This window comes from Oncorhynchus kisutch, linkage group LG22 (genome assembly GCF_002021735.2).
Source record: "Oncorhynchus kisutch isolate 150728-3 linkage group LG22, Okis_V2, whole genome shotgun sequence".
In the NCBI taxonomy this organism is placed as follows: Eukaryota; Metazoa; Chordata; class Actinopteri; order Salmoniformes; family Salmonidae; genus Oncorhynchus; species Oncorhynchus kisutch.
The window spans coordinates 6,309,975-6,322,919 of NC_034195.2; the positions used below are offsets into that span (position 1 = coordinate 6,309,975).

At 41.7% G+C, this 12,945-nt stretch overlaps 1 protein-coding gene across 2 annotated transcripts in view; it reads right to left on the reverse strand.

Annotated features, from left to right (window-relative positions):
• The window catches only part of gramd2ab (GRAM domain containing 2Ab), a 57,903-nt gene that overhangs the window by 15,434 nt on the left and 29,524 nt on the right, over positions 1-12,945 (reverse strand). For both annotated transcript variants that reach the window (XM_020470033.2, XM_020470034.2), the window contains exons 3-5: positions 7,355-7,412; positions 6,156-6,228; positions 4,777-4,880 (exon numbers count right to left, since the gene is read on the reverse strand). In XM_020470033.2, coding sequence (XP_020325622.1) covers positions 4,777-4,880; positions 6,156-6,228; positions 7,355-7,412 — 235 coding nt within the window. The remainder of the gene's footprint in view (positions 1-4,776; positions 4,881-6,155; positions 6,229-7,354; positions 7,413-12,945) is intronic.

The window sequence follows — 12,945 nt, forward strand, 5'->3', positions numbered from 1 at the left end:
AGGGAGAGGAGGAAGCAGAGGTAGAGGAGGATCCAGAGTGAGAGAAGGAGGAAGAGGGAGAAAACCAGAGAGGGTAGCCTACGTTTCCATGGAGTTTGTCTGCCCCAAGTCACAAGATTCACGCTTGTACCTCACAGCATGTGCCTAAAGTGAAAGGCAGGGGGTTTGGAGTTGTTTTTAAAAGTGGTAGAAACGGCTCTCTCTTCCAGACCTTATAATGGATTACAACAAGAAAATGAGGAGTGTAGTTGACCATCTTGACCAAATGAGAAGCTATTACAGTGTTGAATCCACAGGCAAAAAAAGGTGGAAGAATATGTTTTGGGGATGCTCAAAATGTCCATCATAAATGCATACATTCTTTGCAGGACCGTGCAAATGCCCCTTCCCAGAAACTGCAGGTGCTGGTCCCTGAAGGCAGTCAAAATGCAGCTTGTGCAGACACTTTGTGATATGACTACAGTGGAAGGAAGAGGGGAGCCAAGAGGGTGGCACCAAGGCGTGTGAACCGAGTTGTAACTCATCATTTAAAAGCAGGTGAAGTTTGAAGGGCTTTACTTTTTAAAATTGTCTCTGAACAGTTGTTTTGTATCTTGTCTCTACCTAATACTTGTTGCATTCACTGAATTTTTGTCAAAGTAGGCTACTATTTCTAAATTTTGTGTCCAGCCTGGTCTGTACTAAATCTTATCTTAAATCTTATCTGCATTTTGAAATAGTCTCTGAATAGTTGTTTGCATTTTTTTACAGAAGTAGGAATAGTTGTTAATCAAATAGCTTTGAAATACTTTCTGAATATTGTCCTCTGGTCACATTTTTTGTATATGTAAATAATATGTATTAGTATAATATATTATACTTGGTACATTTTGAGGGAGCAATTTAGTCAAAGTTACTACAATTGAAATACTCTAGAGATTTTTGTTGGGTTGCGTGTTAATCGTTTTTTGATAGTGAGTGTTTTTACACAATTGACACAATGAGTCTTATTCCTACTGACATGCATGTGGTGTAATATTAAATAAGAGGTTGGGCTCTTTAAAAATAAGGTAACTTGTAATTGTCATTTGTTCTTTGTTTTTGAGCTGTGTCTGTTTGTTTGAAATGTGTGAGAAAATGAATTATATTGGGGTCACACACACACACACACACACCATCATCATCATCATGACACTATACTATATATATTATTTTATTATGAAGCCCTTAGTGGCCAGATTGTTTCCTAGTTCAGAATGTCCATCAGACTGATGGATAATCAGACAGGAGAGAGTACACGGAAAAAGACGTTCATGAATATGTTCATAGATGGGACAGATTATAACCATAAAGGCTATATAGGGTACACACTTCCATACCCATGGTCAGATTACTTTCCGTAGATGGTAACAGGTCAAAGTATGTTGGTACAGAGTTCGCCAATGTTAGCTGATTAGTTACGGAGCTGGGACAGATTCCAAATGAATTGTATCGGTAGAAACACAACAAAACAAGCAACTTGCTAGCTAGCTATGTAAACAGATATCACTGCAACTCAATATTATATGAGCTCAACTGCGCGGGCATCTACCTTAACGACAGGTAAGCTGTCAAATAATAGGAAAACTAGGCAATGTATAGCCTATGAATATCTGTATCTAGCAAATATGACAAACCATGACATAAACCCAACAGATAAATGAGAAGTTAGCTGGTTGTCTGTAAGGCTAGCTAGTGAAAGTGACAGCTGAGGTACACGCTTTCCAAATGTACCGCCACACACAACTTTTCTTGCCTGACAGACTAGCTGGCTAGCTAGCTATAGCAAGCCACTTGAGCCATTTCCATATCAATTACATCAGTAGAAACAAGACATAACAACAAATTAGTTAGGTGACTATATACAGCTAAACCACTCCACTTGTGCCTCCTACTGCTGGTCAGGTGTATTTATTTGAAGGATCGGTATGATGTGCAATTAAAAGATTGTTTTAATGTGAAATTAATATGGTTGATTTTTTTAAGGTTAGGGAGAAGTGCAGTGAATAGTGACACTTTTTAGGATCTCAATATAAATGTATGTATTTATAGTTGTTTGTAATTTTGTCTTGTCTTTTAATCATTTGTGTTATTGTTCTTGAAAATCGAGGACAACTTTGGAAACAAGCGTTTCAATGAATACCTTCAAGTGATATCCTCATTTCGTTGTATATGTCTGTTGCCCAAAATAAATTCAATTCATACACTGCAACTATTTCCATGGGAGAGCTATCATTCAAGCTCCTGCGCCACCGCGGATGTGCTCGACTGTACCAAGCAAGTGATCATGACAGGATAAGCTAATGTGATAGCTATTCCCCAAATTTCATAGATTAAACGTCAACAACACCAAACATACATCTGCTGTTTACTTATTTCACTCACCTCGACATCATCGCTTTCAAAGTGCAAGGACGTGTCCGAATCCGTATCAACAATCAAGATAGATACAGCCTCTTCCACATTGAAAAGTCGTGGTCACTTCAGTACCATTATTTTGCGTAATTAAGCAATTTTTTGACAGGATACTCTGTTTCCGGTTTCTGGTTGACGACAACAACCACCCGAATACGACAACAGGTTGTTAAGCAAGTTCATTTTATTTCAAAATGTCGACAACAAAACATAAAACCAAAAACCTGACTATGGGAAAAGCCGGCCTACCAGTCTCAGTTTCATTACAGAGTGAATTGTTTAGTTCCCGAGTGACGGGGCCGAAATGCATTCCAGGTGACTACCTAATGAAGCTGGTTGAGAGAATGCCAAGAGTGTGCAAAGCTTTCATCAAGGCAAAGGGTGGCTACTTTGAAATATCTCAAATAGAAAATATATTTGTATTTCTTTAACACTTTTTTTGGTTACTACATGATTCCATATGTGTTATTTCATTGTTTTGATGTCTTCACTATTATTCTACAATGTAGAACATAGTAAAAATAAAGAAAAACTCTTGAATGAGTAGATGTGTCCGAACGTTTGACTGGTACTGTATATGAAATGTATTTACTAGAATGTTGACGTTCAGAAGACACGTCATTGGCCCGAAGGGGGGTCCAATGAGGCCAGGCTTTTTCTAGTGTTAAGCGTAGCATCCCTTCACTCCCTTAGTGATCAGTCAGTCAACAAGGACACATTAAGGTAACATTGTTATTTGCGCATTATTGTTGCATATTGAGAGCAACTAACATGGACATTATATTCTACCCAATCCATTTATACATGGGGAATCTGAGCCGGATGACTTGCAAACACATCGAACAAGCATTTTATTCTGTACAGAACAGTGTTTGGGATGCCATTCGCTGAGTTAAGAGTAGACACACGGCACATGACAAAAAAAAATAGCTGTGTGACCTTTCCGCAACATAACTATGCACCCCAATCTTGGGACTTTGTGCCCATTTAAAGAAAGGAGGAGCGGAACAGTGTGAGATAAGGAACAGGTAAAGGTCTATCCCAGAGGAAGTGAGTGATTGATCGCTGGGTTCAGGGCGAGTTGACACCGTGCTTAATCTTCAGTCACTTCAAATGACTGGCTGGTGAACGGGTCTTTGAGCTTAAAATAGCCTTGTTAGGCTTATGCTTTATCCGTTCAATAGAATTCGGTTATTTCATAGGAATACAATACAAAATACCCTTTCCTCTTGAAAACATTTTTTACACTTGACTGACCAACAATTGTATTATTCAGAACGTATTTTCGCCACTACATTTTATGTTGTGTCCCGTGACGTTGTGGAAAGTAATGATTTGTAAATAAGGAAATTGGTGTTCAACTCAATTTCCTTTACTGTAAATGGACTCAACATCTTTGTAAAACAGTTTGCTGTTCAATAAATAACCGGACTATCGTGTCACTTTATTGTACTTATTTTCAATAACCACATCAAAACAGGCCATTTTAATTGTTCAAGCTCAATTATCTGAACTAGGAAGCATGAGCAAATAAGCCGTTTCAATGACGGACTTAATAGAGGGAAACCTGCATGAAGAGCGACTCATTTGAATGTCTTTTGTGTTCAGGTTGTAAATTGCAGAGGATATACGTCTCTATCAGACAGCCTAACTCTCTATTTCAAAGAGAGAAACCTTCAGCAATTGAACAGAGACACATCCATTTATGTTCAATGATCTTTAGGAAAGGTAAAAATGAGAGCCCGTTATCCACGGGAATGCCCGTACCAACAACGCTATATCAGCATTGATAGGTATGATGATAAGCCTATTATTTATTTTCAACACAGGTCTTCATATTTGGTGTGTTTGTAAATTAAATCTGGAGTGCCAGAGTGCGCTAGCAAGCTAATGTTGGCTAGCTTGCAAGCTACTCCCAGACACAAATGAGAGAACACCTCACTCTGACCATTTTAACCGCCCGAGCAGAGCTGGTTAGGCTGTTTTCATGTTATCCGGAGCGTTGGTGACTGTAACTGTGCTGCTGGCAACAATTTAATTACACTTTTTTACTGACGTTTACTGACACCGGCCATATACAACAGTTGTTGAGCGTACATAAATGCATAAGTTATTTTGCGCTCTGGCACACTCAAACGAGAGTGCTCTGAAATCGCAGTAGATAGCCAGAGTGAATTTACAAACGCGCCCATTGTTAGAAGAGAGAAGCCATTTTGTGTCAAGGCTGAGGGCAGTTGCAATTCCTTCCCATTGTGAAGTAGGCAGCATTTGCGTAACTGCTAACCACGGAAGACCCACTGGAGTGAATGAACCACCACATCACCAAGGCTGTTTGACACTCACCTTGATGTCCTTCCCAAAGAGGTTGGCATAGAAACACAGCCAGTTGCGGGAGATGTAGAGGCGGCCCTGAAGTAGGATGTCTCGGAGAAGAGCGCAGGAATACACTGGAAATGGGAGAAGAAAAAAACCCACAAATAAGACCGGGATTATCATAGAACATTATTATATTGTATCTCTATTTCATTCTGTGGGGAATACACACACCAGAGGGAGAATCCGCAGAGCTGGAGGCTAGCGTGGGATACATACGAGTTGGCTTCAAACCTACACATTGTGGCTGTGGGATACAGTTGAAGTGTATGGGACTGTGGAATACCGTTGGCTAGTGATGATTTCCTTTAGTATAGAAACACAACTCAACTTGCAATATCATTATGTCATTTTCCTTTCCCCCGTAAATATTATCTTTAGGGCATGCATACTAACACGTCAATCTTTAGACGCACACAAATTATGAAAGAACCAGAAATAAACTAAATTCTGTTCTAACACAGATTATGAACTAACGTCTCAAAATATGAGTCATGACCAAAACACAAACAGTCCAAAATGGCAACTTGTGATTGGAGAGGCTTTTGATCACGGCCTCATTATGGCCCCCCCCGCACCTCTCTGATTCAGAGGGCTTTTGGCTTAAAGGCGGTTGAATGCATCCAGTTGTCCATTTCCAGCTGAATGCAGCAGGCTGGTACAGGGTTCCCCACAGAGAGGAGAAAAGGGATAGAGGCAGAGAGAGAGGCAGAGAGAGAGATGCAGAGAGAGAGAGGCAGAGAGAGAGGCAGAGAGAGAGAGAGCACTGTGGAGTGGAAAGCAGACGACTAGGAAGCACTGTGAAGCCTGCTGTAAGGAGATTGACGACGTGATTCTGACAGCCAGCGGACATTGATTTGTAACGAAAAAGGAATGGATTTGACTCTGGCTCAAGTCACATAATCCCAAATGAATTTGTAACCTAAAAAATACCACTTTTCTGGCTTTTTAGCGACTAGCGAGTTTGACGTGGTTGATGACAGTGTGAATGTCCATATGCCGGGCAGAAGAAGCAAGGCATTGCAAGTTATATGAATAGCCTACATCTCAACTGTTGTACTGTAGCAGCACAGCCATATCTAGTTTAGTGTCAAGTCAACCCCATGCACATTAGAGTGATGCATACCCCATTCAAGCACAGTGCAGTTCAGCACTCCCAATTCAAATGGTGTTTTCTTGCAGTGTATTTGATCTTCCCACAGTCATGCACCCATTCAACCCAAGCCGTCAGATGGCATACCACTTTGTATGAAGCAATGTACTGGGCGTGCATTCTAAGTACAGGAGCATTCGCGTATTATGGACAGAGTGTGTGATGTGTGGACAGTGTTCAATTTCCCCTGACTTACCTTTCATGAGGATCTCCTCCTTGGGCACGGTCTGGAACAGCTTGTGGTACTGGGAATTGTACTTGCTGACGGTCTGTAAGGGGGAGACAGGGGTGAGACGGGGATAGACAGGGGTGAGAGAAGGGGGAGACGGGGGGAGGTGGGTCAGAAAATGTTACTGTTTTACTTCTCCCAAACGGAATCTTGAAAAAAAGTTGATGGCCATGTGACTATATCACCTAATCTTTAGTAATCTTTAGTAACAGATTATGATTCAGCTCCTGTTATTATTTTGGAAGTGCATAAAACCCCCTCCAATCAATGAAGTTCCCTCCTGCCCTGTCCTTTCCCTATGGGGGCTGGAGCTTTGGCATGGTACCCGGTAGGGTAGCCTAGTGGTTAGAGCGTTGCAAGTTCGAATCCCCGAGCTGACAAGGTACAAATCTGTCGTTCTGCCCCTGAGCAGGCAGTTAACCCACTGTTCCTAGGCTGTCATTGAAAATAAGAATTTGTTCTTAACTGACTTGCCTAGTTAAATAAAATAAAATATAAACACACACACACACGCATAAGAAATGCACTCTTCTCCACACACTTGCGCACAAAAAACACACACACCTGTTCTCCTGGTGCTGGTCAATCACTATACACTAGTCCCACACCCTCTCTGTTACACTGTGTTGTTTCATAACTCAGACACACTTCCTATGTCACAATGTGTTCTGACCCAATTGTTTATCCTGCGTAACATCTAACAGTGTTCCCTTCCCTTCTCTGTTCCTCTGTAGTGGTGCCACAGACAATCCCTTCCCCTCTTTGCCTCAACCTGGGTTATAACTTAGAATTGTCATGGTTCCACCTGTCACCAGAGGGCGGCAGAGACCGCCCTAGAGACATTAACAGTGCTCAGGTGTGTCCTATTTACTCATTCGGATTTCCCTGTTAAAAGAGGCTTGTTTTCTATTGTTACAAATCGGGTAACAATAGAATCGGGTAAATCGGGTAAAGGCAGTATTTCTGTGTGATAGTTCAAGTACAACTACACACGACCTTACTTTGTCTCCCCTTGGACTATACGTAATATTGTAGTGGGTAGGACATTTTATTTTTTATTTTTTAAGCATGAACGAAGCCCTCCATTACTTCCTTATGCTGACAATACCGTGTAAATGTCCACAGACAGTGGGAATCTGGACGCGGTAAAAAAAACAACGACTCACCGAGCCCCTGTAGCATTTCTTGACATCTTCATAGGTCAGGTCATCAATCAGTTGCAGCCTGTGGAGGAGAAAGAAACACCGAGAAGTTTAGGAGGGGTGACACAAGTTTCTAAATATGTCGAGGAGAAAAAATGAAAGAATCATCTGACTGTTGTGCCATGTTCAGCTCAGTCCGGATAGTTAACAGAACATTTTTTGTTTCTGGTATTTTGTTAACTAGTCCACTGTCCGTACAATCCCCCCAAGTCTACAAGATAAGAGCACTTTCAGTACAGAGCAAAAACTGTGATGGTGATGATGCATTTGTTCCTCAAATGTATCCTCCATATAGTCTTTAAGCAGAGGAAGACTATGATAGCATGTACTGAACTGCTAATGATGGACAAAATGACCCGTATATTTGAATGGCACACACAAGCTCAGTCTTCTCTTTCTCTCTCACACACACACACACACACACACACACACACACACACACACACACACACACACCACCTAAACAGTCTCATTACAACCATTAATCAAAGACAGGGACATGCAAATGGACACACACACACAGGCAAACACACACACACACACACCTCAAACAGGTCATCGGTGTGAATGTAAATGCTTAGGTAATATGAAAAGTCTGTTTATGTAAAGTCAGATTGTGAAAGTCAAGTAAAAGACAAACAGTTTAGCAGATGTCTCTATTGGCCAAGTCCTGACCCGACACACACAGGCACAAATACACACACACAGACAGACACACGCACACACACCTAAAGTGATTGATACTAAACTCAGACCACTAAAGCCCAAAGTAGACATCCTCTAATATCCCCAAGGGCCGATTATGGCTTGGAGAGGCTACTTCCCATTCACAGCTCAAGCCTGGTATATTGTACTGTTTGTGCTTTCGGGGCCCCAATACTACACAATGAGGACGAGGAAGTAATTTGCTGTTTGGGGTAAGTTTATCAAAAACGTAAAATCACACAAAAGGTGTCTGGCCCCTTCTATAACACGCCATTTAAATTGAAAGTAGAGATTTGGTTGTAAAAAAAAAATATATATAATAATAATAATTTCAGCTCTTTAGATTTTGGACGGTGGTCAATGAGGGACAATGAAGCCTTCAGACTGGTTGTGACTGGTTTTCATTGATAGGCCACTGTGTCATTATCACTCTCTCCAGGTGTTCTATTGTGGTTCAGTGGCTAGACTAGAGCATCGTAGTGACAATCTAATGTGACAGGGAACCACCTACTGTATTGTCCATTACACTGCAGTAAGCTATACAAACAGTCTATACAAACAGAGAACACCCTAAATGGTTTCTACATGATACCAAAACAAACTGCACAATAATTGGTGTTCACTAGATGTAGGCTACTATAGAAACAAACACTGTATCCTTAAGCAATAAGGCCCGAAGGGGCGTGGTATATGGCTAATATAATATACCACGGCTAAAGACTGTTCATACACACGACGCAACGCGGTGCCTTATTGCTATTATAAACTGGTTACTAGCATAATTAGAGCGGTAGAAAGAAATGTTTTGTCATACCCGTAGTATACGGTCTGATATACCACGGCTGTCAGCCAATCAGCATTCAGGGCTCAAACCACCCAGGTTATAATATAATATATACTCTCTTAAGGAAACAGCAGCACTATACAATACCTAGATCTCTGTGTGTCCAGCTTTCCTTTCCCTATATGGCTAGTGTTGTGGTCTGATTCTGTCACTCCCCCTCACCACCGCAACAACTGAAGCGGTCCCCAAAATAGCGTCCTCTAAAGAGCAGTGACAGTGTTTAACCCCATGTTGGGACAATCCTGTCTGTCACGTGCCATCGGATACCTGTCAGTCAGCTGGTGTCAGGCCACATGCACCCAGTCAGGGCGTCATTCTCTCCATCTGTCCCTCTGTCCGCCAGGAGGTGAGGTGAGGCCCCCTCTACCACCAATGCGACAATGTATGTTGTGAGTCACTGTTGTAAGTGACTTTTGACCACAACAGTAGCTGATTGACAACATAGTCAAGGTGACAGGCTGGGTCTACCTCTGACAAATAAGAATGCAGAATATAAAAATATATATTCGGAGAGATTTGACTCTGGTACCAGCAAGGGGCAGGCAGGGTTACATGATTCTGTATAAGAATAATACTGTGTAAATAATCCTTTTGAATTGGATCCCAAATGGTTTTCAAATGTGTGTCTTTCTTCAATTGGAACAGCTTAATTAATATGAATTATCCAATCAAATCACATCAGTAAGTCATAGTCACGTGCAAGGTCTCGGTTCAAGCCCAAAATAACCGATTTGATAACTGCCAGGGTTTGAATTACATACGGACTCCTAAAAGTGCCCTAAAAATAGCGCTCCAATCCAATGTGGATATTTTTATTTTTTTTAACAGTTTTTGGGGGTGTCCATGTTGATGTTCCAATGCAACAGAAAAATATGCCGTCCTCAGACATGGGATGGTTGTCGAGTACTGACTTGCATCACTGGTGACCCTACAGTATTGTACTTTGTGGCATAACAACAATACTGCTTTGATACCATATTGATATTAAAGTAGGTGTACTGTCATATGAAATAAAGCATTTGAGATAATGTGAGATAATTACCCATATTGTCCCATTTACATTGTGTAATTTATTGACTGTCCCTAACTAGCCCCACAGATAGGCTATTCAAAGTTAAAAAACAACAACTTTGCCACAGTCGCACACCGGCCGGCTGAAGCTAATTGGCAAAATTAGTTGGCTAGCTTGCCAGCTAGTCTAGGCTACTTCCAGACACAAGACCTGGTTAGACTGCTTCCGTTTACCAAGAAGGGTGAGTGACTGTAACTGTGTACTGTTTTGGCAGAGTGAAAGTTCAAACACTTCCCACGTTCGAACACACACACAAAAGATCCCCACATCAAAGCTCACCTCCAAGACCCAAATCTCATTCTCAGGCGCATTTCCTAATGAGGAGAATTGAAACAGAGGCTAAATCAGGAAGCTCAGCCACCCTTTAAGTATTCTATTATTTAGAAACATTAATATACACGTAAAGGCATTTATAATTTTTTATAATTATTACAATTCATAAGCATTTAAACGTTCATGAGCTTTTAAATGGCTTATTTGTGAATGCTATTATCATAAAGTGTGACTAAAAGCCTCTCTATAGTCCCTGGATTTCTGAGGCCAACCACTGTTTATTTGTTGCTCGAGGAGATGCCTTCCGTGGATCACGAGGCTAGGTAGGTATGTTGACACCACTAGGGCCGTGCCAACATTGCCAGACCAGACCTCCCCCCACTCCCTGCCTTCAGGGAAAAGAGAAGGCTGATCTAAACTGAAACCAGTATTCAACAGCTTCCTTCCACCACAGTCCTCTGTAATGTACTCCATTTATGAGACACACTATATACAGTACATTCAATGTATTCACAACCCTTGACATTTTCCACATTTTGTTATGTTAGTCTTATTCTAAAATGGAATAAATGTTTTTTTTCACTCATCAATCAACACACAATACCCCATAATGACAAAGCAAGAACAGGTTTTTAGAAATGTTAGCAAATGTAGTCAAAGTAAAGGACCGCAATATCACATTTACATAAGTATTCAAACCCTTTACTCAGTACTTCGTTGAAGCACCTTTGGCAGAGATTACAGCCTCAACTCTTATTGGGTATGACACTACAAGCTTGGCACACCTGTATTTGGGGAGTTTCTCCCATTCTTCTCTGCAGATCCTCTCAAGCTCTGTCGGGTTGGATGGGGAGCGTTGCTGCACAGCTATTTTCAGGTCTCGCTAGAGATGTTAGATCGGGTTAAAGTCCGGGCTCTGGCTCGGCCACTCAAGGACATTCAGAGACTTGTCCTGAAGACACTCCTGCATTGTCTTGGCTGTGTGTTTAGGGTCGTTTTGACTAGTCTATCAGTGCCTGCCACTGAAGAACATCCTCACAGCATCATTCTGTCACCACCATGCTTCACCATAGGGATGGTGACAGGTTTCCTCCAGACGTGGTACTTGGCATTCAGCTCAAAGTGTTCAATCTTGGTTTCAGCATGGTCCTTTAGGCAGCTTTTGGCAAACTCCAAGCAGGCTGTCATGGGCTTTTTACTGAGGAGTTGCTTCCATCTAGCCACTCTATCAGAGTGATTGGTTGTCCTTCTGGAAGATTCTCCCATCTCCACAAAGGCACTCAGGAGCTCTGTCAGAGAGACCATTGGGTTCTTGGTCACTTCCCAGACCAAGGCACTCCTCTCCCGATTGCTCAGTTTGGGCGGGCGGCCAGCTCTCGAAGAGTCCATCTTCAATTTAAGAATGATGGAGGCCACTGTGTTCTTTGGGACCTTCAATGCTGCAGATATTTTTTGGTACCCTTACCCAGATCTGTGCCTCGACACAATCCTGTCTCGAAGCTCTACGGACAATACCTTCAACCTCATGTCTTGGTTTCTGCTCTGACATGCACTGTCAACTGTGGGACCTTATATAGACAGGTGTGTGCCTTTCCAAATCATGTCCAATCAATTGAATTGACCACAGGTGGACTCCAATCAAGTTGTAGAAACATCTCAAGGATGACCAATGGAATCAGGATGCTCCTGAGCTCAATTTCGAGTCTCATAGCAAAGGGTCTGAATATTTATGTAAATAAGGTATTTCTGTTTTAAATTTTTTATAAATGTGCTAAAATGTCAAAATAACTGTTTTCACTTTGTCATTATGGGGTATTGTGTGTAGATTGATGAGGAAAAAAATAATTCAATCAATTTTAGAATAAGGCTGTAATGTAACAAAATGTGGGAAGAGTCAAGAGGTCTGAATACTTTCCGAATGCACTGTACATACAGTATATATACACAACAGAGAAGTTCTCTCTCTAACACACACACACACACTCACACACTCTTGTTCATACGCAGAAACCATTGTTAATATTCTAATCTAGTGCAAACAGAGACCAGGAGAAAATGGAAGCAGAACACAACTAAACACCAGAGGATGAATAGATCGTCAGCTTTAGAGTTCCCAGGCACTGTGTGTGTGTGTGTGTGTGTGTGTGTGCGATCAGAGTTCCCAGACACTGTGTGTGTGTGCGCGCGATCAGAGTTCTCAGACACAGTCAACAGGAGGAGTGCACAGACTAAGTTATTGGACACAGACCCTCAGGTAAGGAATTGATGTCAGATGGTCTGAGAGATAGACTCCAGTTCTTATGTGGGTTATACAAGATGTAAACTGCATTGCATAATGAGGTTAGTTCCCACCACATCGAACTGTGTTAAGTATGAATGATTTACTCTCCTCTTTTCTGTGTTTGCTTTCCTGTGTGTGTGTGTGTGTGTGTGTGTGTGTGTGTGTGTGTGTGTGTGTGTGTGTGTGTGTGTGTGTGTGTGTGTGTAGGCCACAGCCTGAGTGTGGGTGAGTAAGCGGCGTCAGTTTGTCCGCAGCGGTGAATGCAGCATTTGTTGTCCTCAGGAACTTTTGGGTGGCCTACATATTGTTCTCACAGGAGACAATTACTGGCACACACACACACACACACAGCCCTAGAGCTGTTCGACTGCCTATCCACT